Raw genomic sequence first — 27,741 nt, forward strand, 5'->3', positions numbered from 1 at the left:
GTATTTTGCATGTAATCGCCCATCCTAGAGCAGACTAATACATATACTATTTGTATATGTATTTACCCATGACTTACTTTTTGTAGTACCCTACTAATTACTCACACGCTTTCTTCTTTAGATATTCATTATAGTTAAGTCCATCTACTGTATGTCTTGAAATATGAGCTGGATCAGTTATTGCTGGTGTGAAGTAATAACTGGCATTAGAAATGTATAGTTTTGTACGATATGGAAATTTCCTCCGTTTTGAGTCGACCTTGAACTTCTCAGGCCCATTTTCTGTTTGTGTATTGAGTAGCCAGGTGTCAATTTGTCATTAGCAGCCAATTAGTGCAAAGTTGGGACGAACATTCTACCCTATCAGATTCTTAGAAGGGCGGGACTAATCTCAGAACGAGAAACAGTGACACTTAGCTGTTTGTAAGTCCAATAAACTCTATCCAGTTACTATATTTGTGTATACCTTGCTAAAACGATAGAGTGAGCTCTGTTTATAGCGGTTTTAAGTCAGTAATGTTGCTAAATCAGCACAAACACCTAGCTAACTAGCTGTCGCCCTCACTTGACCTGTGGAAAACAGACTGTGGGAAGCACGTTTTTTCCACCAAGCTTCTGAGTGAGTATGGGTCCTGGAAACTGTGGTAATGTGGACGTTTAATGGTTAAAACAGGACGTTTATCAAGAGTTTGTGAATTGTATTCATAGGGTGCTTCGGACACACATGCTGCTGCTGTACAGGTGCTCAGGAGAAACCTGCTTTTTGCACATGGACCAAGCCTCAGGACGGGTTTTCTTCATCACTTCACCATCCGCTCTCTGCCGTCTCCAAGGAACAGTGAGTACAAGCAATATTTCCCTTGAGGATTTTAAATTGGCTCCAAAAGTGCACCAACGTGTATGGTACCATAAACTGAATAACAAAAATAAATAAATAATAAATATTATTGGTTGTTAAATTAGTATTTTCCTATTATTGTGCTGAATCTTAGTGTTTGAACATTTATTCATGTTAAACAGTCATTTATTTCATGTGTTAGAATGATCATTTATGGTACAAAAAATAAGGGCTATAATTTGGTTGAGTGTGATGTATGGGAGGTAAAGCTTGCAATAACAGTTTAGTCAAGTTTGTAACTGGGTGGGTGGGCTGCATTTACTTTGTGTTTTTAGTCTGATGTGACAATAGTAGTAGAACAACTCTTAATAAGGATATTTAAATAGTACTTCACCTTAAGTCTACCTAGATGCTCAGTGAGCTGGACTGGGATCAAGGACCCAAATCTGCCTGTTCAGTTTAAACTGACTCTCTGTGGCAGACAGAGAGAGAGAGGGAGAGACTTCTCCATAATCTAAATTAGTTCCCACTAATTATGCTTAATGATTCAAAATAAGCCATGTGTCTGCAGTGGATAGAAAATGGCAGTGTCATAGTGTGGCGTATTTTTAGGGACAGTGAAAATGAACTCTGATCTAATTATCAGCCCCTGCTGTTTGGGGAGGGCTACTAATTGAAACATGGTTGCAGGCCTAGGCCTCTTGTTTCATTCATCCATACAGGCAGCAGAGAGCTGCTGGCTCAGTTTGTCTCCATGACACACCGCTGAAACTTTTCTATGAGCACCAAACAGCAGGGCTTCAGCCACAAGAGGAGGCAGAGGAATTGTGTTGTTACAGTTCAGTTGGTTCACCGCAGCACAGTCAAAAACTTATGTATTGATATCTTAAATAAATGAGGCCAAGTTATGTTGAAGAGTAGAATTTCACTTTACTGCCGCAGTGAAATGAAATGGGTTGAAATGACGGCAGATTCTTTTCAATTACTCGCCCTTTTACAACTTTAAACTGCTCTTCTTTGCCTGTTGCCTTTTCAATTTCCTCCGTGAGTTTACAAATTACACAGAGAATGAGCTCCACTGTGATAGCTGCGCCCAGTTGTCTCCTCTCTTTTCCATTTCCATTTCCTGTGAGTGGAATATGTGGGGAAGCACATTTATTTCACATGGCTTTAGGAGCCATAATCTCATCCATCTCTGTGACAAGCTTCATTATGAGGGAAGCCAGTGATGCACAGCACTTCTCATTAGGCCTGGAACAGAGCCCCAACCACAGCCTGTGACCTGTGCTCTAACTCGCACACACACAGGTTTCCTTCAACACATGCACATCCAAATGTACTTCTGAAGTTGAACAAACATGTGGTAATGTTACCAAAGACTGTTACATGGGACTTCGGATCAGATATTGACAAAAAATGGCCCCTATTAGCCAGGCCTAATTGGACAGTGACTGTTCTGCTCCCCTAACTCTCTGAGGGCTCAGCTGCATTAACACGTACGGGCCCGGACTGCGACCACTAACTGCTTGGCGACGGGCTGAGTGAGAGAGATTGACCCTGAATGGCTGTCTGTGTTAGCAGGGACTAATTGGGCACTCACCGTTCTGCTCCCGCTGCACCCCCGCTGCTAACAGGTCTGGCTCTCCCAGGCTGATGTCGTTGAGACGGCTGCCCAGGCACTCCATGCACAGCAGCTTACACCATTCCTCCGCATCCAGCTCTGCACACAGCCACACAGCGGCACAGCGTTAAGGCATGTCCACCATCAAACACACACACCTCCTCAATATCCAGCACTGCAGACATCATAAAACATCCTGTCCAGAACGTACTATCACAGCTGTGCTGCCTGTACTGTGTTTGCACATATGCATACACATGCACACATACACATAAATCACTCGAGGAATTTCAAAATAAAATACTACAATCTATAGGACGTGCATACAGCTAACAGTAACCAGGAGGGGAAAAAAATCAATCTGATTGATTTGCTGCAGATTAAAACAGGCAGTGGGTTCAGCAGCAACCAGTGACAGATGAATGCAAGGTTTCTCCTCCTTTCTTTGCCAATACGGCTGTACTAGTAAGTAGCTCTGCTAGAACAATATGGCCACAGTCACAATTGAACCTAGTGATCATCTATTCTATCAATAGGCTATTTTCCAAATTGAAGGAAGGTTTTAGCTTTAGCTTGTTAACAGGCAAGAAAATGAAACAAAGTAAAGAATAAGTCAACAGAACTAGATGGTTAAAGGAAACTGTATGCTTGTTGCTTATTTTAAAATTGTTAATCGTTGAGTAAATAGTAACCACTCTCAAGTTGCATGAAGATTCCACCACCAGCCAATTAGCTTAGCTTAGCACAAAGACTAGCAATGGTAAGCCTGGTTGTTTCCAGTGGCATCATATATTGTACGTCTACCACCACCAGCCCACGAATTGACATGTTTAATAAATACTAAAACCAAAGCACATTGTGGTGTTTTACAGGGGGTTGGCTAAACTAAAAGGCTGTTGGCAGTAGCTAAATATTTAGCATATAGACATAAAAATGGTATCAACCCTCAAGCCCTTGGCTAAGAAAGCAAATAAAGCATATTTCTCAAAAGCTATTCTGTTAGTGTTCATAGGAACAGTAATTTTGTGAAATTTTGGACTAAACAGTGACAATTATGATTACTGATTCTTTTAAAGAAACAGTCTGGGTTCAATAACTGAGCTTTTTGTGGAAAGTTACATCTACCACATGACACAGCTGGCTTTTAAAGAAGGGAGTGCATTTGCTGAAAGACTGATTTTTTTTAATTGGAGGGTAAATATGAATGTAGAATGAACCAAATCAGGAAGTCTGCGTTGCAGTCTGTTGTTTGTGAATACCAATTTTCCTTCCTGTTAAGTCAGGAAAAAAATTGTGTTTACAATGGAGAAGATTTCCAATTGTCTTGTGTGAGGTTTTGGTGAGAGTTACTGAGCTATGAAATGAGGCAAATGCTAGAGTTGTTTATCTTTGTGAAGCTCCTTAACTCCAGCCCTTGAGGAATTCTGGGATATGTATCTATAGCCAGTGATGTGTACAGTGACACATGGAAGTGTGGAAACGCCACCGTGTTTCTTTGTCTGTTGATCAAAAATCATATGTTTGTGTAATATGTGTATGGAGAGGTATTGTCACTTCATTCACTTCAAACTAGCTTGTGTAATCACTGGCATAGTGAGACGGGCTGTTTGTCAGATCAACTCCAGTGTCCAATGGGACAGATCTACACAACTTTGCAGGGTGAGGGAAAGGTCTGCTGCTGCCTGAAGCACTTCATTCACACACAACAGAAAGCAGAAATACAGAAGCACACACACTCACTCATAGGCAGCTACAGCAGCTCTGCACTTTAGCTCCATGTTCATGACTCCCCAGATTCAGCTCTTCTCATTCAGTTACTATGGCCTTTGAGGGCTTCTAAACTCCCACACTTTTAAGGCCACTGAGTGGAAAATCGGCTAAACAAACACTTCATCAGCACCGAGGCAGCCTTGCTGCTCTATGTGCCATGCATGAAGAAATATGATAGGAGGATGTCTCTCTGTGTGGAGGCGTGGGTGTGTGATGGAAGAGGATGGAGAAGCATTTTGAGTTAGCAAAGAGCGTGTGAGAAAAAAAAACAATGAGGTTGGAGTGAGAGAATATGTGATAATCTTATTAATTATGTTACAGTCAGGATATTTTGTGTTGCCTGCTTTCTGCAGCAGGCTGTGGTTTTACAAAAAAATACAATAAATGCATTTCTAATTTCTCAGACTTGATTCAGCTGTGGAATTTAAGGAGTTGACGCATTTGGTACTATTCATATCTCTTCTCAATCAGATCTACAGAGAGGTCACACTCTCATATCTCTTTAAGCTTCATATGTGACAGGTGCATCCAAAGCACACAACTGTCAAAAAAATGTAGCATCCGTTATCGTCTTTGTTGAGTTCTTTGTTTCATCGACAGCTTACTAAACAACATGGCACTGCTTGGGTAGAGGCATCAAAAAGTTATTTTTAAAAATATCAGGAGAGGCCTAATAACCTTTTTTTCTTTTAGAAAACAGTCATCACTTCTGATTTTTCTGGGATATTTGTGTAAAGGTCTTCAAACAAGCCTGCAGTTGATTGCCAGGTTCAGTTTCAGATCCAAACTCCCATTGACATTGCACTGCAGTGGGAAGGCTATATGCCAAATTAGTATCCGATGTAGGTAAGCTCTTGTGTAACCTGACCCAGCTGGACCTGGCAGTATTAGCTCTGGCGTACCTTTTTACTTTTTTACTACACTCACAGAGCTCCCTAAAAGATTAACTTAAATCACCCAGAAAGATTGATTCAAACAAGAACATTTAAATATAAATTCATGAGTATTGTGTATTTTTTCATGTACAGTTGGTCATATGAGTATGAATCCCCTCAAGATGTACTAGGGAGTGGGGGATGTAAATGTAAGAGGGGTGCAGGAAGTGAAGGACTATGGGAGGTCAGTGAACACAGGATGATAAAGACGTCCATATGGTGGTTTGAGGCACAGTCAGACTGGCCATCAGGCATAGCAGGACAAATCCTCGTGGGCTGCCGCATTGGTGGGCCGGCGAACCATCAAAAAACCCATTAGTTTTCACAGTGTCCTGTCAGTCTCTTAACTGACTCCCTGTGTGCCTGTCATTCGGGGTGTACATGAGAGCTCACTGTCCAATCACAACCAAGTTTCAACTCTCATCGACCTGACCCGAGCACCCAAACTGAGATGTTCATTCTGATGTGTCTAGTGGTAACACATTAAGGTGCATCCACCTTATCTAGCCTCTTCACTTCCAACATTTGCACCTTAAGAATGGGCTGTTGCATCCCAACCAACCATGTGCAGATCATCTGGCTTCCTGTCCACGTATTAGAAGCAATCTCTATTGTTACAGTCCATAATTGGGTTGAAACACACTGCAAATGTTGCCCAATATCATTTTTCATACCTGCAGTATGAAAATCAATATTTCGGAACAGATCCTCCCACTTCTTAATATAGCGGCAAATGAGCATCACTTGGCCAAAGTCCAATTCACCACTGCTTCTTTCACCTCTTTCTTTCTCTTTCTGCCTTTCACTTCTGATGCTTTGTCCACTTCTTGCCAGACTTTTCACAAACCACCCCTGCAGTCCTAATCCAACACCTTCCAGCATACACACATGTCTTAACAAAAAAGAAGAAAAAAAAACCCTAATTATGAATGCTTTCCTACCTAGCTGAAAAAGACTGATTTTAATTTTTGAGTAACTTACCTGATTCACAGGCAAACGTCTTGGATGTGTCATCACAGAAGATAATCGCCACAGCGTGCTTTTTTGTCTCCCGCGGCATCCGAGTAATGTTCTTGATGTTATGGAGCTCAGTGATCTAAGGAGGAAGGGGAGAGTGGCAGCAGCACTTTGCATGAATGAACACAGCCAGCAGCAGCAGCAACAAGGCTGAATTGCCATCTTGCACTGCTTTGCTGAAAGTGCAATAGTAGTTGGAGGCTTAGCATATAAAGAACAGCAAATGTGGGAGATCTTCAGGGATAAATAAATTATAGTAGTTATTCTGCTGATTACAAAGAGCTCTTTTCAGAAAGTAAGAAATCAGACACAGTGTCAGCTTGTTGCAGCTAGATGCCTGGTGCAATGTAGTGTGTAGTATGTAATGTATTGTTATTTATTTTAAAGCACTTTATCAATAAATGTGACCTCATACTATACATACTCTGTGCATCCACTGTTCAAGTGCATCTCCTTGAAACTGCCTTTGCAGTCAATAGAGAGGAGTGCGATCAAAAGCATCTAAATCACTTTACCAGGAGATTGATCGTGAATGAAAAAAAGAGAAGATTACATTTAATTGAATATCACCCGCATTTACAGGCCATTTTGTTCAACAGTCTTCTCTGTGTTCGCTCTGCCTGGGAGATAAGGCCCATTACATTATTGTAGTCCATTGTGTGCTAACTGTGGGCCCTTTGCCAGACTGTTGGGAATGAATTAGCTGGGCTCACTGCCCGTATAGTAAAGCTTGACTGTTTAAGGTTAAAAGACCAGCCCTAATAACACACACAACATATGTGGACTACAGATTTCTTTGCTTTATAGTATCATGTATAGTAAATTTCCCCTCTATAGTCAGATATCCTCTGCTCAGCATTCAAGTTATACACAGAAATTCAGTGACGTATTTTCAACAAAAAAGCAAAGAAATAGAAAAAGACGAGAAGGGGGAGAGGAGGCCATGGATATTGAAAGATATTTTTCATTTGTTATTTCTTATTCCCCTCAAAGATAGTATTTAAATATTTTATATGAGATGAGGTGATTTTTTTTTTCTCCCGTGAAGATACAGTATTTATTTGTCCTCAGGCAGGCTATTCATACAAATAACTGACACAAAGTAAGCATCAACAGTGGGAATTTCTGAGCCGTGAATTCCACCAGCTTCTCATCTCTTTCACTGTTTGTGTTTAGTGTGTAACTGTGCATGTTTTAGCCTCCCTTTGTGTGTGTGTGTGTGTGTGTGTGTGTGTGTGCATGAAGCTAAGGGAGAGATTTGGGTGCATTCCCAGCCTAAGGCGCTATAGTCTGAGCAGAGTGAATCTCCTCTCCTCTTCTTTCCTCTCCATCTTTTTTGCCTTCTTTATTCAAGGGTCTAAGTTAAATCTCTAAGAGATGACCAACAGTCGACAGCCAGGCTAGCGGCTTTGTGAAGCTACTTATGCCACGTTCACGTCATATAGTTAAACCGTAATTACTTTAGTGGAAATCCATCCAATAGTTGCAGGGACATGCCACTAAAAGCCAAAAATGCCAACCTTATGGTGTGCTAGAGTAAAAGTGAGGGGATTGCAAAGTCAGTAGGCTCATCTTCTGGGGACTATGAATGTCTACAAATTCCAAGCCAATAAATCCAATACTATAGACAGACTGATGGCACTAGTATGGCTAAAACAATCACTCCTATTTGCTTTACCAGTTAGTTCCACTTATATATGCATGTCTGCATTTAGACACTTAAATACAACTCCATCTTTCTGCTTTAACTGTTTCTGTCAGGGGCTCAGGAAAGCTTGAGAAATGTGGCACACTGAAAAACAACTTTTCAGAGGGCTAAAAATATTGCTAAAAATATTCAGAGATTGTTTCACTGTGTGGACCAGCGCTCCTCAGACAGAGAAAGCTGCACAGGGAAAGAAAGAAAAAGTGGGAGAGAGCGGGGGGGTGGGGGAGTTAGAGAGAGACAGGAACAAGTGGGAAGAAAAAGCCAATCCCCTTTGTGTTGATTCTGTAAATCAGCCACTAGTGCAGCCTATTTCCTCCCAAAGCACTGCAGCGTTGAATGAAGCCCTCAGACGGGACCTTTCTTGATCTCTGTGGCGATGCATTACCAGATGCAGTGGTGCATGTGTGCACTCATCGCTCACTCTGGCGCTAGGTGCCTCTGGGAGAGGGGGGTTACAGCCACACAGGATGCCCTGTGTGACAGCATGATGTAGTAGGTTGGGAGATTCTTCATTCACAATACATGGCTGATACTGTAGCAGCGAGGGATGCTAACAAAGTGGATCAAAACATCTACCTATCTCACGTCTCAGGTATAAGCTTGTGCTCACTGAGGAAGCTACAAAAAATTGCAAAATTCATAACCCCAATGATAGTAGAAAATCTGCTACAGAGTACTAAATCAGCTCTCAAAACTACATCCACACAAAAAACCTGGTGTCAAAGTCCCCTATCATCTGCCATTATCTCCTCTCATTACTATAAAACACTGTTCATGGTGCTACTCCTTTAACATCATCTTCCCTCACCATGATAATGAGCCATAATTGGAGTATGTCAAAGGCTTTAAGAGGCAAGGAGAGAGATATTACTCTGGATTATTACTTTCAAAAAGGGAGGAAAAAGGCCCCAGAGGACTAGATAAAGTTTCAAAATGTATCTTAATGGGTCCTTAACTCCATCATCTGTGGCCATCGGACATAACTTTTTTAAATGAAGATGAAAACAAGGTTCTTGGTGGGCGTGTGTAATGCAGCTTCGTTCTCAGCAATAGTGTTTATTCCATAGGTTTAATGTTCTTTCTTTGAATACAATGTAAGAAGCATCCCCATTTAGTAACTCATAATAAGTTCTGCATTTTGATAGAAATCAAATCACTTTCTTTAAGATCAATTCATATCAAAGAATTACAAGAACATTTTTTCACTTATTTTAAATAAATTCACACACACACACAGATTTAATATATACATTTAAGATACATTATCAAGGACTTTGGTATTGTCAAGATGCATGGCTGTCTGATGGTCTTAGAGAAAAGGTCAGGGCATTACTGAATCATTAGGAATCACACTGCAGAGATTATGAATATTGATTCTAATTTCACAGCAATCTGGTCACTACATATTGCATGATCTTAAATGACCAAAATATTGACTGATCCTTAGGCCTCACCAATAACAACAGAAAATTTCATAGTCAATAACTGTTTTAAGTTATGTGTGCTTACCTTGTGGAAGCTCCTGAAGTAGGCTGCCTTCTCGTCTGGGTATTTCTCTAACCGACGGGGTCCTTTACTGGAGGCTTTCTTGAACACAAGCCAACACCTCCGGAAGATCTGACAACAGAGAAAGATGGCAGCCCCGTTACAGAAACACAATTCCCCTGAAGCAAGAAAATACACTATGGTAACTGGAGATATAGACTACAGCGAAACACAAACTCACTGTCCAGAGAGGTCTACCACAAAATAACCAAGACCAGGATAGCTCAAGATGAAATCAAATTAATGAAGACAGAAAAATCTGCTCCTGCTACACCAAGGCAGTGAAATCAGCTGTTTGACAGTTGCATAAATTTTAAACATGTAGTCTTTTGCTTTTCTTCCTGTTATTGGCTGGGAATTAGACTCTATATAAGTGATTTTAAGTCCTAAATCTTAAAGTCATGCCCACCAAAACCGCCTCACAGCATACGCAAAAGGCAAGCTAATAAATAAAAACTACATACAGGAAATAGATATTTAATTTGTGAAAATATCATGCTGGGAGGGAATGTAGGTTAGTAAAAATAAAAATCTTTTGATTTACTGAAATATATTTCTAATTTAAATTATTAATTAAAACCCCAAATTCTTATTGACTCTGTGATTTATTTATTAATTTCCCAGTTGCTTAGTGTATTGACTAGTTTATTTATTTGTTACCAATAAAGGAAATATGGCCTGAAATGGCAGGCATTAAACAGCATGTTCAAATTTACCAAATGGTTTGTGTTCCTTAGAGCTTAGAGCAAACTGCACTCTGTTGTGCAAGCTTAACAACTTTATAACGTAGTTTCAACCTGGACGAACGTGCTTCTATTTATTAAAGGCTTTGGAGCACACATGCTTTCAGTTTCTCTCGCCATACAATGTGCAGAGACACAGATGTGCACAGTGTCTTTCTCTCTCCCTCTTTCTCTTGCTCTGGCGCAGCAAATTACTGTACATTGTATTGATTACTGGACCACAGTCAGGCCCATCCACAAACTGAAGATGACACAAATGCAGGGTGTTGTATATTGGACTACTTCAAGGTCAGATCATGAAAAGGAACACATGTAGGAACACATGGACAAACACAAACCCACACTTAAATGAACACACACACACCCACGCACAAGAAAAAAACTCAAGCCTTTAATTTCAAAATCCTTATTCCATGTTTGCCTTAGTGACATGTTTAGTTGGACAAGCTGTCAGCTATTTGCTCCATTTTACCAATCATTTATAATACCTGGGAGACCTTTGGAAAAGCCAGAATTCCAAAACTCATCCTCCCTCTTTAAACAGCTGCTGTCAAAGTGTAAAATCCCAATACAGATAGAGCAGTGCAGTTGATAGGCAGAATAAGTGTGATGGCCAGTAGCTTATGAGTCCTATGTGGTTGCCTGTCTTTAATAGTAGGACCCCTCTATTTCTGGTGGAGACAGCCGCTATCACTCTGTCTGATGTATGATTGCCCTGGGCTGCATGGTTGTGTTGGGGAAGCATGGATGTACGATTAATTTGTTTACTCAGCTGGTGTACTTCATAAAAGGCCCACTGAGTTGAACTTGGCACTTTGCAGTAATTGACTAGAGTGGATCCCTAGGTCCTTATCGGTCTGCCTTGATGGGCCTCCATTCTAGTTAAGTGTTGCCCAGGCACATTATAAACAGCAAACAACACAGAATAGTGCACTACACACTCTCTAATGCACTGTGGATCATCCTCTACATCGTCCATAAACTGCTTTAAAGAAGTGAGGAGACAAAGGGGCGATAAAGTCTTAGTCCAAATTGAACAGTGTATTTATTTGCATAATAATGTCTGAAAATGAAACAAAACTGCAGCTTTGTCAGAAACATAGGAATAGATATGAATCCCTTTTGACAATGGCCATTACCACATTCGTGTCTTTAAAACAGTAAAATTAAAGCCAGCCTCAATTCCCCTTTGGGAGCTTGAGTCAAAGCAATGCTGCCTGCTTGCTGCACACAAAGTAATTCACCCTAGGAGTGCTCAGATTAAGTAATTATACCAGCACAAAAGCAAGCTCAGTGAGATAGCTTGTGCATAATAAGAACTAGGGGGTATGAATGGAGAGGGCTTAATTTTGCCTGTTCCATAGTTGTCAATGTTTTGTCAAGGCAATCCTATTCTTGGACTGCTGGTGGGTCTTATTCAGAGACACTCTTACACTGATTGTAATTACACAGACATGAATGAGACTCTGCTGGTTTGGTGTGACTCATTTAATGGCAGACCAATGTAGAATACACTGCTCTGACAACCAAGAATGAATAAAGAGGACAGCTCCAGTGAAAATAAAATTATCCTAGTTTTTGCTTTGAGCTTTTTTCTGGTTACTCCTGTTTAAAAGCAGTTCCACCTCCACTTACTCTGTGGTATCCATGTGGTCAATTATACCAACTAGGCATGGCAAAGCTGTCATTACACAGAGACTGACAAAAATAATATCCCATACATAAAGAAAACTACAAATAAAATTGAATTTGGCATGTTTACATAGGCAAAATGGCAGGCTTGTGACCAAAAAGCAACAATGCCTTCGGCTTTGATTGCTGCAGTGCAAAGAGGCTGCTCAGTCAACCCTTTTCCACAGTGCCTGTACTTCTGATTGCCCCTGCAACTCATCAACAATGTCATGTGATTGGTTGCATTTTGTATGTTAGTTCCTTTGAGCCATGAATCCTTGATTAAATTCCATCAAGTTATAATCTTGTTTGTCTCTTGTTTTCAGAAGTCATGTCCTCTCCAACCATTACTCACAATCAATTAATCCAACTTTGTTTCAATGAGGTAAGACACTGCAAGCAAACAAGACTTTGGCGTTGACTGAGACACTTACATTGACTTTTAGGGGTATAACCCTGCAAATAGCTGACATTTGGAGAATCCTCTGGGGAACTGCAGACTAGACAAAAATAGTGATGGTGGTACGGTGGTAAAGCCAGGGAAGCCAGGATGGTTTTAATATTTTACAGCTAAGATGTTCATTGGTACCAATGAAATGATTGGGGTAATAACGGAAGAGGTGTAGACCTAGGGGGTTGACAAAATAAAAATTGTCTTCATGCATGAGCTAATTATTAATTTGCATTTAGTTTGTTGGGCAGACCAGACAAGAGAGTGCTACAATATTCAAGAGATAATGGTCTCTCTGTCAGAGTATTTCTTAAATAATGAAAAAGCAGAGTTGGTGACATTCCCCACATGAGTCTTGAAGTTTAGTTTCAAAGATAATACTAAAGTCTCTTGTCTGTTGGCAAGGGGTAAATCTGAAACAATTAAATTTCATGGCCAGTTCCTCTTTAATCCCTGGAGCCTGTAACTAATTGTTCAGTTTTATCCTCTAAATCTGGTTAAGTTGTAAAAGTTTTGTGACATCCAGGGACTAAAATACATCCTTAAAATACATCAATTGGTCCTGTGTCATCAGGAGACACAGCCACATAAAACAGTGGGTCATCAGCATATGGAAAGAGATGCCATGTCTTCTAATGACTCCACCAGGGATTAAGTCTACATTTCAACCCTGTAAACCCCCCCCCCAAAGTTCCTCCATCTGGTGGCATTAAAAAAATCAAATCTGGAATGAGTTTATTGGTACCTTGCTCAGAATAGTCTGAAAATGCACTAAATTCTGAATGGGTCCATTCAATTGCAGTAAGTAATAAAGTAATCAGGAGACCTTATCACCACGTGCCTTTTCTACCTGATTGAAGCAGTTTCTCAGCAGGAGCCCTCTTTAAGGCTACATATGACCAATAAAGATTGAACCTTTCACATAGGCCTGATTGGCAGGTCCAGTTTCAACGTCTGATTAATGAGGGACAGGCATGTCATTATAGGTCTGTTTGAGAGGGGTTTCTCATCTGCACACTCATACCCCTCACTTGCCAGTTACCTGCGTAAAAACACTCCCATACAATCACCACCATCTCAGCACTTCTCTACAGCGATAGGTTAAATATAGCTTCAAATATTTAAGTCTCTTAAAGACAAAATTATTCATGTGATCCACTAGTCAAAATGGTACTTTCCGTGAAGAGCAAAAATTCAGCAGGTTGCAAGGATCATAAAAAATGAGCAACCTTACATGAAGATTTAAAGCAGCCATTTTATTGTGTATTCGTTTAAATTCTGGGAGGTGGGACAAACCCACAGGGCCACTGGAATCCAAATGAGATTGGGTCATTAAAATTTAACACTTCATTAACACAATCTTAGAATGATTTATTAAAGAAAATTATTTTTTCAACACAAGTTACCCACCACTGTGCATGGTTTGTGTGCATGTGTGTGCGAGTGTGTCTGTCCTCTTCATTAATTAGTAAACAGACTAAAAACAGAAATGAATGTGAGGAAAACAAATAACAATCATTTGCCCTTTCTTTTTAGTTAAAAATTGCCTGTATGCAAGTGTCTGTGGATTAATGCAGCAACACAATCTAAAGTTCACCTTACTTCAATTTTTTGCTATATGTCAGCCAGCTAGTATATTGCCAGCTACACATTAACTGTTTCATTGACAAATTTAACAAATTAGCTCATGTAAAAACCTCGAATTTACCCAGGAAGTAGTCAAATACATACCAGTCACCACTCTTAGCAGTGATCTGAGTCAAGGTATATTCAAAAGTTTTATATTGTCTTTGTGTGATCTCAATGATTAGGTATAAACTCATTCAACTGATCAGATATCATTGAGATAGAACTGTTGCAAGTTCACAATAGTACAAGAACTTTAAAAAATAGAACAACTTAAGGCTTTTCATAGTGCTATTGTCCCACCAAACTGAGCTACCAGATAATAATGACCTCTTTGAATTTTCTAAATAACATATCTTTTTTGCTGCAGTGGGTGATATGGGGGTAGGATAACAATCAGCAGACCGAAGAAAGCCATTTCTGAGGATAAGCACATAACAACATGCCAAGAATTAGCAAAAAAAGGCGTGTGAAGGATTCCTAAAGCAACATATTCTGAGGTCAGATAAAACAAAGCCCAAACTCTTCATACTGCAAAACTATAAAAGGCAAGACTAAGCTCCTAATCAATGTAAGCTCTCTTCCATGCTAAACAGTGATGATATCAGTTGAATCTTTAATCTTGTAGGGATACAGGAAAGAATGAATGGTGTCAAATTATACAAACTGTTTAGGATGAGGACTTGATCAAGTGAGTGAGTGCTCAACTGAAATGGCTATGGAGTGGTCCATGACAAGGCAAAATTTGAATTCCACTGAAAATTGATTTTACTCATTCAATTTGTCTGACCTGAGAAAATAAGTAAATCTGAATTGGAAAAAAATACCGAAAAATTTTGTTTTAATTTTGTCATTATATTGTTCTTTGTGTAAATTGTTTCCAAAAATGTAAGAAATCCACTTTGTATTCTACCTACAATACAACAATATGAGAGGAGTCAACATTTTGAAAAAATTGTAATAGGGAGATATTGAGATACTTTTATTTCAGTTCTGAAGTGTATCTCTATGATTCTGTGCTATCCAAAAAAAACTAAAACAATGAGAACATCACCACATGTAGCAAGGCAGTGTGAAAAATGGGCATTAGCAAAACCAATGAACTGGAGAGAACATTTCAAGGGCAATCCCTTCACTTTAAGGGGAGGTCTGTCTGTGGTGAGGAAAACACTTCAGGAGGCACTTGGCAAGGTGCAGCTAGTTCATCAACACCAGCTCTACTACAACAACCACACTGAGTCAATTGTACGAGGGGACCAGAAGAGGGATTAGAGCCAAAGTATGATCACAGATAGACAGTTGGAAGCATTCTGTTAGATGGTGCTCTTATAAAATATTCAAAAAGAAGCTGAGAACACATCTGTCTACATATACAATAACCTTGCTTTATGGTGTGGTGACATTTAGTCTTAACAAGAAATGCCTTAAAGTTCAACTTCTGTTCCGGACAGGTAGTATTGTTTGAATATATCATATAAAAGAATGCGCAAAACCATGACTGAGAGGTCTGGTAGAGAATTTAGGAAGTCAGACACCTCATAGACCCCAGTAATGAGCCATGTCTGAAGTCTCAGTCATTTTCTGTAAGTGGCCTCAAACACAAAGTCCATTCACTTCACAGAGCATTATCAAACTTAGGGCATTATTGAGGAACTGTCTTGCCTCTCAATAAAATATGGGCCCTATTCCCCCCACAGGCAAAATCTTTCGTCATTTGGATGAACTGAGGAACTGTCTAAAGACATGAAAATGATTTCCAATGACAGCCTGCTTCAGGTAAATGACTAATCACACAGCAGAATAAAAATAGCCATCTGGTAGATTCTCAGGAGCACTAGTGAATACTGAAACACAATCGCAATACTTCAGAGGTGCAAATGCATTTATTATTCCACAGATATTTCATTAAAAAGGGACAAATGTGGGAAGGGTTTGTAACCTCTCAATGAGTCATGTGTCCTACAAACTCTGGTTTAAAGATGATTGCTGCTGCACTTACTTGGCAATAGAAGACATGAGAGCACTTCAATCAAGGTAGTCCCGCAACACTCAGGCATGATGGTAACAGACCAGATTTAGCTGGTGCTTAGCATGTAGAATATTGAGCCTTTTTAATAGGATTTTGATCAAAGTCCAACTGGAATACCTCAGTAACTATCAATCATAAACATTAACTCAGACATAAATGCTACATATTTACTACCAAGCCAAACACCAAAACAGAAAAAATAAATACTAAATCCTCATTCTCATTTACAAAACAATAATATTTTGTGTAATACAAGAATGGAAAGTACGGACAAATGTATTAATAACAAATAGATACTTCTTACCAAGTTTCAGCGTCAATGAACTGAATTTTTTTGTGTGTGTAATTATTTATATTTGCTATAATCTTCCAAAGTAAATTAGTATTTGGGAAACATTCTAAATTATTAACATTCAAGGAATCGGCTTTAAACATAAAACCTCTACCTTAACAAAATAATGAAATGAATAATATAAGTATAGCTGGAAGCTTTGCTTGATTTTTGAACACATCTTTTGAACCTCTCACCAAAAGGCAGGAAAAACATAACAGAACCAAAACAAGAGAACAATTGATTCAGATTCTACAAAACAAAAACAGCACTCGTCTGACTCAGAAATGCCCCCAAATTATAGTCAAAAGACAACAAGTGATTTTATATCATTATGAAAATATATTTTAAGTGAATCTGCTGTTGTTTTATTTATTAATCCAAAAACTCAGATTTTCCCATTTTGATCAAGATTATGTGGAGCATCTCTTAAAAATCTATAAGGTACATAAACATCATAAATGATGATGATGATATTCATCTTCTGTCTTTTCGGTTACTTTGTTTCTTATAGCAGGTTGGAATACTAACAACATATTCATAACACTGAATTAATAAATATTTAACCTTGAGTCTGTTTTTAAAACAGAGATCAGTTTAAATCAATGCTTTCTGTTTAGTGCTAATTAGCAAATGTTAGCATGCTAACATGCAAAACTCTTTTTAACCTTGGAAATATTGAAAAAAATAGACAGAGCATGTATATCTGGATATGTTTCTGACTACGTACTCCTAGCAGTGGTGCTCATCAAGTCTTCCTCCTCATTCAGCTCTGCATAAGGTTTAGTGTTCCCCTGGTGATAATGACGCCTGATGGACTATGACAGACCAGGCCCGGCAATATCAGCTCCTGGTGCTGGCAATCAATTTCAGACAGTGGCAGGGTCTGTGCTGCGGTGTCCATCTTTATAATTTGATTTGTTATCCCGTCGGACAGTTGTTACAGCAATCATTGCAGCGATCACTCCGCCAACCACGACCCCAGCCTCCGCCTCCCCTCCCCAAATCCTCCCAGGACTGTTCCGCCATTTCGACAATTCTCTGCCAAATGTGATGGCTACAAAAGTTTGTCTTAATTGCACCCCCTGCTCCCTCTGTCACTCTCCTCCCTTGCCGCCGGCTGTCACCTTTGACTTCATACATAACCCCCCCCCCCCCCCAATACTGAAATATATTTCCTGCTGCATCTAAAATGTTTGGACATCCCATAATTTTGTAATTCGCCCCTGACTACAGCTGTTGGCAGGGTGGTGAGCCAGCCGCGCCCCAGTTAATCATAGATTACTTTATCTGGGCCATTCCAAATCCTCATGTGTAATGCAGTGCTACCTCAGCAGCAAGTAATCACCCCAGTCCCCCCATCCATCCCAAACGCACACACACTCCCCTTCCTCAGTTTCTCCCCAAGCCTGATTTGTCTCTGTCTCTCCTCCTGCCTTCCTCTCTCTTCTAAATTTCTCTTCTCCCATTTCTCATCTCTTTCTTGTGTCTATGCATGATTGGACATTCTCATCAAACATTCATGAGCCAAACTGGTCCCGAAATGTAATATCATAGTATTAGTAACCCTTATTTCATTTGTTAAGGCCTCGGCTGTGGCTGGGTGGCATTACACACAGAGTATTCAGCGCTGAAAACTAGATCCTGGTCACAATGTGGCATGAAATATGGACAACAGGTTCCAGCTGATTCCTCACCAAAAGCAAAAGGGTCCATCTATCCAATATGGCAAAGACTGCAAGGGCAGGTGGTATTAAAATGACCATGTAAGGGACAGAAATAAGAGAGGGTGATGGAGAGATTGAGAGAGCTAGTAGAGAGCAGGAGAAAAGAAAGTTCGCTTAAGAGAAAGTTTGAGTAAGATCATGAGGGAGTGTCTGAATAGGCCAGAGCCATGGAGGCGTCTGGCTGCAGCCCTCCATTAGGATTCATGATAAATTACGCTTTTAAATAGGACTTGTGGTCAGAGCATTGAAAACAGATTCCAATGACTTCCTTTGCTGTATATTTTAGAGAAATCCTTCTTCTTCTTACCACAAATTTCAGAAATCACACCAAGTAAACTACTGTTTTCCAAACCTTGCAAAGCTGCAAACTGAGCTTTCTCACACAACCTCGCAAAACTCCTTTCAATTCTCATGCAAATAACATCAGCGAGCACAGGGAAAGTATTTCTGTGGTTGTTTCTTATTACTGTCTGGGAGACAAGGGAGATGTTTGACCCATGCTGGGCAGCGCAGCCTTGAGCCGGAAGACATTAGTTAAAATGTCACACACTGTGCGGATCCGGCCATCACTACTCGGGCTACTGTAGGAGAGCATTTTTTAAAGCGCAGCACAAAAATAGCAGCCAAAATTATTCTGAAGGAGATGTAGGTCAATATTGAAGTTTCTCTCCCAGGTGTGAGGGAGCGCAGAGGAGTAAGTTATGGTGTAAACAGGGTGGCATATTGCTCATGTCGGCTTAGATACATCCACTCTTTCGGAGTATTGGGCATGAACAGAGCCAAACTGACAAGGGCTAGGAGAGGATACATTGAGTTTTTACAGGAAAGGAGAGGACAAAGGATTACACCACAATCATAATCCCATAATCTACCAATACAGTTTTATAATGTTGCTTACTCCAGTGTGGTGAAGTTATTCCACTTTATATTTTAGCCAGTATTGATTCCAGTGACAGTAAGGTTGGCAGGCACTGTTGGCTACAGTATACAAGACTGCAGCAGACTCGCATGCATGTGTAAAACATTTTTATGGTGGGACAATTTTGCTTTAAGTCATCATTATGACAATTGCCCGCTATTTAAACCATCCCTCATCCAAACCTCTTTATGTATTACAGCTTTAGTCAGCAATCCTGCACACACGCACACACACTAACACACAGAGCAATTTCCATTTAATCCATGTACAAGGCTGGAGCGTTCACAGACAATAACACGCAGACAAAGAAGGATTTGACTATGGCAGAATACCCTCGCCGACAAGCGCACTGAGACTACCATAGACAGAGAACAGCAATACGGAGCAGTGTTATTTTCTTTATGAGACTGGAATGAGTTGTCCACCACTGTGTATCCTCCAGCCAGGCTGAATGTTAGACTGAACTAAATCCACAAATGAAGAAGAATATGGTCTGAATGCACAAAAGCACAAAACTCTATTTAGATTTAGCTATAATGTAGGAAAAGCCTTATTTTTCACTTAAGTATGTTGGTGTGTGTGTCGCCAGAGGCTTCCAGATGAGCAAAATTAGCATCTAGGCCAACAGGTGAGGGGCTGTTACATAGAAACCAAATACAGTTCCTCAGAAGTGACCGACTCGCCTGTGTGGGAAGAGAATATAAAGTATGAGGATGAAAGGAGCTCTTGCCCACAACCATGATGCAACTCCAACCAATTGACTAGCCTTATTACCATTAGCTGACCACTTGATTATCATATCAATAAAGACTGTGAAATTGAATGAGGCACAGAGCAGTGTGCGGTGTTCCAGCAAATATTTGCATGTTTAGCAGGATATTACGAAACGCTGAATGTTTTCCAGGACACTTTGTGCAAGTGTTTGTTATTTGAATTTCATCAGAAGCCCTAAAAGCAGTAATCCTCATGCACTGGTGCAGTCATCCCCGCTCGCCCCCCCCACCCTCCACCCAGAGGATTAATTCTAAAGAGGTACTCGCTCACTGATGTTCGGGCTGCTTCTCTGATACAGTTAGCTGGGAAAGCAGTAGGCTCTGTGTCTGCAACGACTTTTCGCTCGCAACCAGAAAGCAAGAGATTTGTGCTCGCTGGAACTAACTTGACTCAGCCACATTTGGTCTGCAAATCAAAGAGGACACTGGGGGAATGAACACGCATGTGTGCAAGGAAGAGGGGAAATGTGGAAGTGCGCTTTTATGTCAAAGAACAGGGTCCGATGGAGTTTGTCATATTGTTTTTGTCTCATTTCCTCCCAAAGAACACACTCCCTCGGATTAAGTGGGCTGTGATTCAGTGTCACTGTGTGTCTCAGCATGAAATCATTGAGGAATGCAATTATCACTTCGTCCAACAGACATTTCTCTGAAATGAGAGCGAACAACTGGGAACATAAGAGGGGAATGAGAGGGAGGGAGGTGTGTGTGTGAGAGTAGGGAGGGAGTTGGGTAACACCAGTTAATATTGACCCCAATGTCTGCTCTCACTTCAAACTTCCTTTTGTTAAATTAGTTAAATCCTAATCTGCTGGCGTATTAGGCTCCAACTATGATTCATGATGGGTCAAAAGTTTGCCTTATTAACTCCTCTTTCTTCTAATATATATTTCACTCCAAAACTTTGAGTAACCTGATGTTTTCAATTGTTTTATGACTCTTAAGGGCCATTATTTTCCCCATTATGACCTTTAAATGATCCGCTCAAAGTGCCACTGCCAAGGCTACTATTGTGTGCTCCATTTCCCTTGGCAGACCTTATCCAAAATTCATTCCCTGAACAATAATTCTTGGGGAAATATTAAAAGCTGTTTAATAGAAAGGGAATCAAATTGCCTTGGCCTACACTCGAGGTCAGTTCAGCTCATTAGAATGGAGAGAAAATTTAAAACGCAGGCAGCTTTTGCGTGCAACGTGAGCAAGTCTGTAGTTGTAGTAGCTGTAGTGTTTCATGCCGGGCTGGGCAGGTACCAAACTGTCACCCCGGTGCTCGGCGAGAGGTAAACTGTCACCTCCTTACTATTAAAAGAACTCCCCTGAGAAAGGAGGAGGAAGGGAAGGAGAGTGGAGAGTACAAACTCATCTCCAAACAAACAGAAACAAACATCGCTCCCACACAGGCGGGTGACGTGAACCGCCTGCATTTTTTTTCCCACTTACACAAACCTCAAGGTCAAGGTTTTTTTAACAGCACATTAATAATACAGCGCTTAACAATTAGTGGCACATAAAACAAGTCTTGTTTAGTCGGCAGCTTGGGCAAATTTACATTATTCAACAAGGCTATTTGCTTGCATTTCAAGCAGATCAGGTATAATGTTTTAATTATTTTTTCTTTAGCAGGACTAATAATGTTTACCTATGCACCGCACTGAGTAAATTAAGAACACAGGCACAAAGACAAGCCCCTTAACACACATAGACACACAGCTGAGGCTATCTTTGGCTGCACACTGTACTGAATGTGCTTGGCAAGCAGGCTGATGAAAGGTAACAGCAGGGGAAGAACTCATTATAGATTGTGATTCAAATATAAAAAGGTAGGTGGAACTTTTTTCCTTTCTTAGAATAACTTCATTTGGTCCACTTTTGATACAATATGTAAAACTGTGCTTGTCAGCTCTGACAACTCATCTCTGAAAGCCTGATCTGATGCAATTTTTCTACATCACATGATGACTAAATTTACTTTCGAAGCAGTTTGAGAGGGACAACTGACTGTTACCATAAGACTATACATACTGACAACATCTGAGGGAATCTGTAATGTTACTTTTTTCTCTACATTTTAGGATTGATACAGAAAGAAAATCCCTTACACAATGAAAATACCCACACATGTACACATATGCAAATTCACGTAAACACAGTGCCCACATACTGTATGCACAAACACACACGCAGACACACAAACTGAAAGAGAGCTTAGCTGCAGAGTAGAGCCCCGAGGGCTGGTCTGTTGATTAATGAGGGGAGGAAGGCGAGGAGAGGAGGATGAAGCAGAAGTGTTAATGGAGCTATGATAGATTCCTCTAGGCCTGGTGTTTTATAGGTGAGTCTCCAGTTTATCTGCACAATGTAGCAATACAGTACCACAGAGAACTGTGAAGCCTAAGTCCTGCATGGTAGGTGAAATATGTGGATCAGATAAACTTAAGTAGAGAGCAAAATGCATTCACCTTTCAAAAATTACACAGCTAACATTATAAGGGAATTAACTGTGAATGAACATTATTTCAATATTATAGGTCTATTTTTCAGCCACATAATAGAGTCAGCTCCAAAATATAATTTATCAACTAACTTTATTGAAAATGTCTTGAATAAACTAGAAAAAAAGCAAAGATTCCCATGGCTAACCAACTTCTTGACAAAAGTGACAGCATTCTGAGTGATTTAGCAAGAACATCCAATGACTGTTAGCACATTGCCAAAATTGAACTTTGTATTTAACAGCTTGAGTAAATCTTCTGAGTCAACAGCCTGTCCTCAATTCATTGTCGGAAGCAAGTGAAGGAAAATGTCTCAATGACACCTCATCACAGATTGTACTGAAATAGTTTTGAATTTCCAAATAGTCGCTGACCTGAAAGGGAGAGATAATGTAAGGTCTTTTTTTTTTTTTTTTAAAGCAATTTGAGCTATAATAGACACTTTATCTATGAATTAAAAAAGTGGGTACAATCTCTGAGTTTAATATTTAATCTTGATGCGGCTCACTGAGTAACTACCAGATTAATTATACAGACATGAACCTACAAAACAAGACGGGAGGCTTTTCAGTGTTTGGCAGTGATGTGCTTTTTGCTTGATTGCACCTTTTAATATTGCATTTGTTTGTTTAAATGATTTGTTATATATAACGAGGATGCAGTCACGCAAGCAGCTCTGTAAGGCTGTGCTTATCAGTACTTGGCTGCTTTGAGCTAAATGCTAACTGCAGCATGCTATCATGGTCATAACATGCTCACAGTAGCATGATGAGTTAACATTGCTGATGATGAGCTGGTACAATGTTTACCATGTTTACAGTCTTAGTTTAGCATGTTAACATGATAACACTTGCTAATTAGCACTAAACATCAAGTATAATTGAGACCAATGGGAATGTCTTTAGTTTTGTGGGTATTTTGTCATAAAGTTTTTTTGTCGTAAAATTTGATCTGACAATGGTCCTATATCAAAAGCCAGGGGGATCAGTTCATCCTGAGGAGGATATGAATCTCTGTACCAAATTTCATGGCAACCCATCAAATGATTGAGATAGAGCCACAAATGTTAACATCATTGTGGCACTCGAGGAAAAGCCAGAGGATCACCAAAGTCTGTAGGTTCCAACCCCTGGTCCATGGATGTCTGTGTAGAATTGTAGGCCCAGAGTCTGGACCAAATTGGAGGACTAACCAACAACAGAAACATTACCATCCATCACTGTTAGCATGGCTAAAAAGCATAAAGTGACTGGAAAACGAAAACTGGAAGATATATCTAAATGTGCTTAGACAATATGGCTGTTCTCTCTATGTTTGCTTAAATGCATGCTGCTCAGTCAAGTGTCTTGTGTGTTGTCAGGGTGCAGGGTCTGCTGGGATTGGAAAGATTAAATAGCCATGAAGAGAGACCTCTTCTACTGAGCTGTGACTTCTCCCCCCCAATGGGATTAGAGAACTTTGCACTTTACAAAGCAGCTCATCAGAAAACATTGGGAACACAAAGCTGTTATGGACAGTGCCGGCTTGCTGTAAAACATGTTTGTGAATGGATTTCTAACTGAGGGACATAAAGCAAGACTGAGACAGCAAAGAGAGAAAAAGAGAAAAAGCGGCAGGGACTGAAACTTAAGTTTATGTCCCTTTTTTTGAGAGCATGACGTTGAGTGAGGACAAGAAAAGAGAGTGTTGATACAATGGGGTATTATTAGCCACCAGTTCTTTTATGGTGCATTATTTAATCAATTAGGTTTTAGACATTACTAACTGCTAATAACAACATTTGTCCCTGTTCATGACAAAAAGCTTTTTTGATAATTAGGAACAACGGGAATCAATGATGTGAAATGTTCAAGTGAGGTCCGGGCAGAGATTTATTTATGAAAGCGACTATATAATAGAGGCACATTTTTCACAATGAATAACGACTATTGGGCTGTTGTTCCCATATCCTGCTAGAGAATGCAATTCATCAGGGCCAATAAGAGCTGGTAATTTGTCTTCAGGTCTTTGTCTGATGGAGGAAGCTGATGGAAACCAAAGGAAATGACCACACATTGTATAGCTGTGCATATCTGTGAATTAATGCACCACGTCCAAAAACATCTATCACAAGAGAGAAGAGCTGAGAGAGGGCTACTTGCACCCACAAGGCAGAAATAAAATCATAAACAAAACGAAGCATATTAAAAATCCTCTATCTGCTACAGTTTCAATTTCTGTTTGGCAATCAGAAAGATGGAGTGGAGAACACAGCTAATTGTGGCCACTGGATGTAAGAATCTAATGATTTGCTAATTGATGTAATCTGGTTTCTTTGCACAACCCGAGTCACATTTATCCATGTTGTTTGGAAAGTCCCAATAACTACCACAAGTCTAACACAGCTGTGTCTTTTCTACGCTCCACTGACAAGTACAGTTCCTGGGGTGAAAAATCTCCTGACATCCACCATTCTAGATGGCCTGTCATTGTTAATAGTGAGTGCATGAAAGTGGCAAGATCCTATCTTAAATGGCTGTGCCATCTTGGACAATAGACACATTGTTCTCCACTTCTTCGCCCCTGCTTCGGTGGGTGCTTGTGTCGCCAACAAGGGGGAACATAACCCACACACTAATACAATACATGCTGTCCACATAAAGGCCACTGGTCACTGGATACAAATACCCACTTGTACATCAAAATGAGCTGAGAGACAAAAGAGAAATAATAACTGATAATGGAGGGAGATATTGTAGATAGGAATGTGAGGAAAGCAACAGTGGGTCTAGAAAAGTAATTTAAGAGTTATTTTGTCTTCATATCTAATGGCCAGAAGAACAAAAACTGCTTTATTTGCACTGTTCATGTCTTTATCAGTGTCTGCTGTGATGCAGTTTTTCCCCTGCCAGCTTAGCATCAGGTCTTAAAGATCTCCAAAACTTAACATTTCAAAATGTTTTTAACTTTTCAATGACATTTTTGGAAACAGCATGTAAGAAACCTCATTATTTTTACCCTGTCACTTAATGATACAGTATGTTTTTCCCTATAAGGTTCTTAAATGTAGGAGTCCAAGTTGAGTCATCTTCACTGAAAAGGGAATTGGGAATTGGCTTTTGATCAGTGGTGGAGTGGTGGTAAAATAGTTTATTCTGTTGCTTCAAACTGATTGCAAGTGGACAAGCCTTTAAATTATGACAGAATTTATTTTAAATATTTTGTGTTGTGGTATATGCAACAATTTAAAAAGTGAAGAAAACTGAAATTGCAATGAAATTAGAGCTGCAGTTCTTGTTTTCTTTATTGATTAATCTGCCAATTATTTTCTCAATTCATCAGTTTATTGGTTAGTCTGTGAAATGTCAAATAGTGAAAAAATGCTCATCACAAGATCAAGGTGCTGTCTCCAAATTGCTTGTTTTGTCTGACCAACAGTCCATAACCCAAACATATTCATTTTACAGTAATATAAAACAGAGAGAAACAGTAATGTTTTTGGCATGTTTGCTGCTGAAAAAAGACCTGAAACATCAGCATAGATTTTCTGTCAGTCGACTAAAAACAAATCATTTAAGCTCTAAGTGGATTATTCTTTGGCTGTAGTATTTACATACTTCATTTCTTTCCCAGTAGAGCAAAGATGGGTAGATACATGGATTTTCCATTTATCTCATGAGTAAACATTCATAATTAGTTTCTAACCATGAGCCAGTATAGCTGCTAGGAGTATTACACCATGTAATTTGACACGTTCAAACAGTCACAACAAAAACTACCAGTATTCCTTGCTATCAGTTTCTGCTGTATCGTTGTGTGGGACACTAACAAAAGTCACACATTAAACTTCTCTAAAACCTTCCTACAAGACTGAATGTGGTAAGATTCTAATAAGTCCTGCACTGCAGTACTTGCCAGACACAGTCCTTAAATTACAGACCGTTATTTGCCCCAAAACAAACTGTATGTGCACCCAAGATTGTGAAATGGCTCACTCATAAAAAAGTAATTTTAAGACCCCAAATCACTCCAGTGAATCGATAAACAGGACCGTAACCCATCTTTTTGCAAATTATATCCTTGTGTTAGAATGATGAATAACTTAAACTCTCAGTCTGTATTATTTGTTTACATCCACACTTTTGGCTGATTGTATTTTCAGTCCTCCTCATTCTGGGCCAGATGTAATGCATTTTTAATGTGTTTTCAGCTTTGACATTTAATGTTCTGGTTTGACCAAGGCGCTCTCATAACTACACTTAGACGGCAGTAGAGTACAACTTTGTGCCTTTCAATTTTATTCTTGCTATTGTAAATTACATTAGCAGCGCATTATGTAAAATATATATACATGCATATCTTTGTTTGTTGGTTAGTTTGTTGGCTGTAATTTAAAGGAGATCAGGCAACTGTAAAGTCCATCACAATGAGAATACTTTTCATAATAACGGTGGGCTGCAACAGGAATCTGGGGATTTGGTTTACTATTGGACACCAAAACAATGTCAGTGAGTACAAGTTAAGAAAAAATATGTGATCAGATTTTTGTCCGTCTGCTTTTTTGCCCAATTACTGAACCCCTGTGTCTGGAAACAGTGAACAGACTGAACCAAGCCAGAAAACCCAAACAATGAGCTGAAAGTTGCTATGAAACTCTGTAGAGCTGAGGAGAACCGATAATTTTCTCTGGGTTCCTTATTATAGACAACATCCTTCACATTACACGTAGTCATGTGGTCCATTGTTAATGTACAAATATTAATTACATCAACTTTAAAATTTGGAAATTGAGTGAAACTGTAATCTGCTGGTTCTACAGTACATTTGTTTGTTTTTAAAATAAGTCAATGATGAGGTTTATGTATATACTAGTTATTTTGGTTAAAATGTGGTGTTAACATAGTGTGAAATAACATTTTAACAAGAACCTATCTGTGTGACGTCTACATGTTAAATGCTCTCTCTTAAAAATTCGCATATCTGCCTCTGAGCCAGCATCGGATCTGCAGCTCCTTTGAAGTGTCAAAACATGTTTGTGAATGGACGGACTGAATGGCAGACAGACTCACCTGCAGCAAACTTAAAATGACCATTTTTGTTAAGGCTTGAGGAAAAGTTGGACGGACGGGGGGAAAATATTAAACAGCTGACCTTTTCTATTTACCACAGTGATCCTGAACCTGGGAAACATGCACCTGGACTGAGACTGACACACAAATTACTCAAAGGTCATGTTATTCAGCTTTTCAAGAGGCGTCCATCCCACTGATAGCATCAGCCCTTTGTCACTGAAAGGGGAAAAAGAAAGAGCCACGTGGATGATGGCAATATCACTGCTGCTGTTTCTCAGACCCTGCCAGATTTTATGTTCTTCTCTTAACCGAGACACTTCACTTGTTTTTGGCTCTTGTGAGCATTTAGCTTGTCCCCATGTTGTAAAAAAAATACTGTATGGTACAAAGCCACAGGATTAAAATTAATTGAGAATCCACACACTGTTCTCTGGCAGCAGATTGTTTACTTGTTTGTCGGCTGCATGTGTGTGCCAATTCTTCAATGCTGAACC

The 27,741-nt window shown here is 39.7% G+C and overlaps 1 protein-coding gene and 1 long non-coding RNA gene across 2 annotated transcripts in view; one reads left to right on the forward strand and one right to left on the reverse strand.

Annotated features, from left to right (window-relative positions):
* Positions 1–27,741, reverse strand: part of dok6 (docking protein 6) — a 44,327-nt gene that overhangs the window by 11,967 nt on the left and 4,619 nt on the right. Inside the window, exons 2-4 of the mRNA XM_018673999.2 lie at positions 9,399–9,506; positions 6,146–6,260; positions 2,439–2,558 (exon numbers count right to left, since the gene is read on the reverse strand). Coding sequence (XP_018529515.1) covers positions 2,439–2,558; positions 6,146–6,260; positions 9,399–9,506 — 343 coding nt within the window. The remainder of the gene's footprint in view (positions 1–2,438; positions 2,559–6,145; positions 6,261–9,398; positions 9,507–27,741) is intronic.
* On the forward strand, positions 1–27,741 carry LOC108881829 (uncharacterized). The gene is made up of 3 exons (XR_001960684.1): positions 1–619; positions 709–838; positions 27,345–27,741. It is a non-coding gene; the product is annotated as an uncharacterized LOC108881829 (long non-coding RNA).

The sequence above is a fragment of the Lates calcarifer genome, linkage group LG24, assembly GCF_001640805.2.
Source record: "Lates calcarifer isolate ASB-BC8 linkage group LG24, TLL_Latcal_v3, whole genome shotgun sequence".
Lineage (NCBI taxonomy): Eukaryota > Metazoa > Chordata > Actinopteri > Centropomidae > Lates > Lates calcarifer.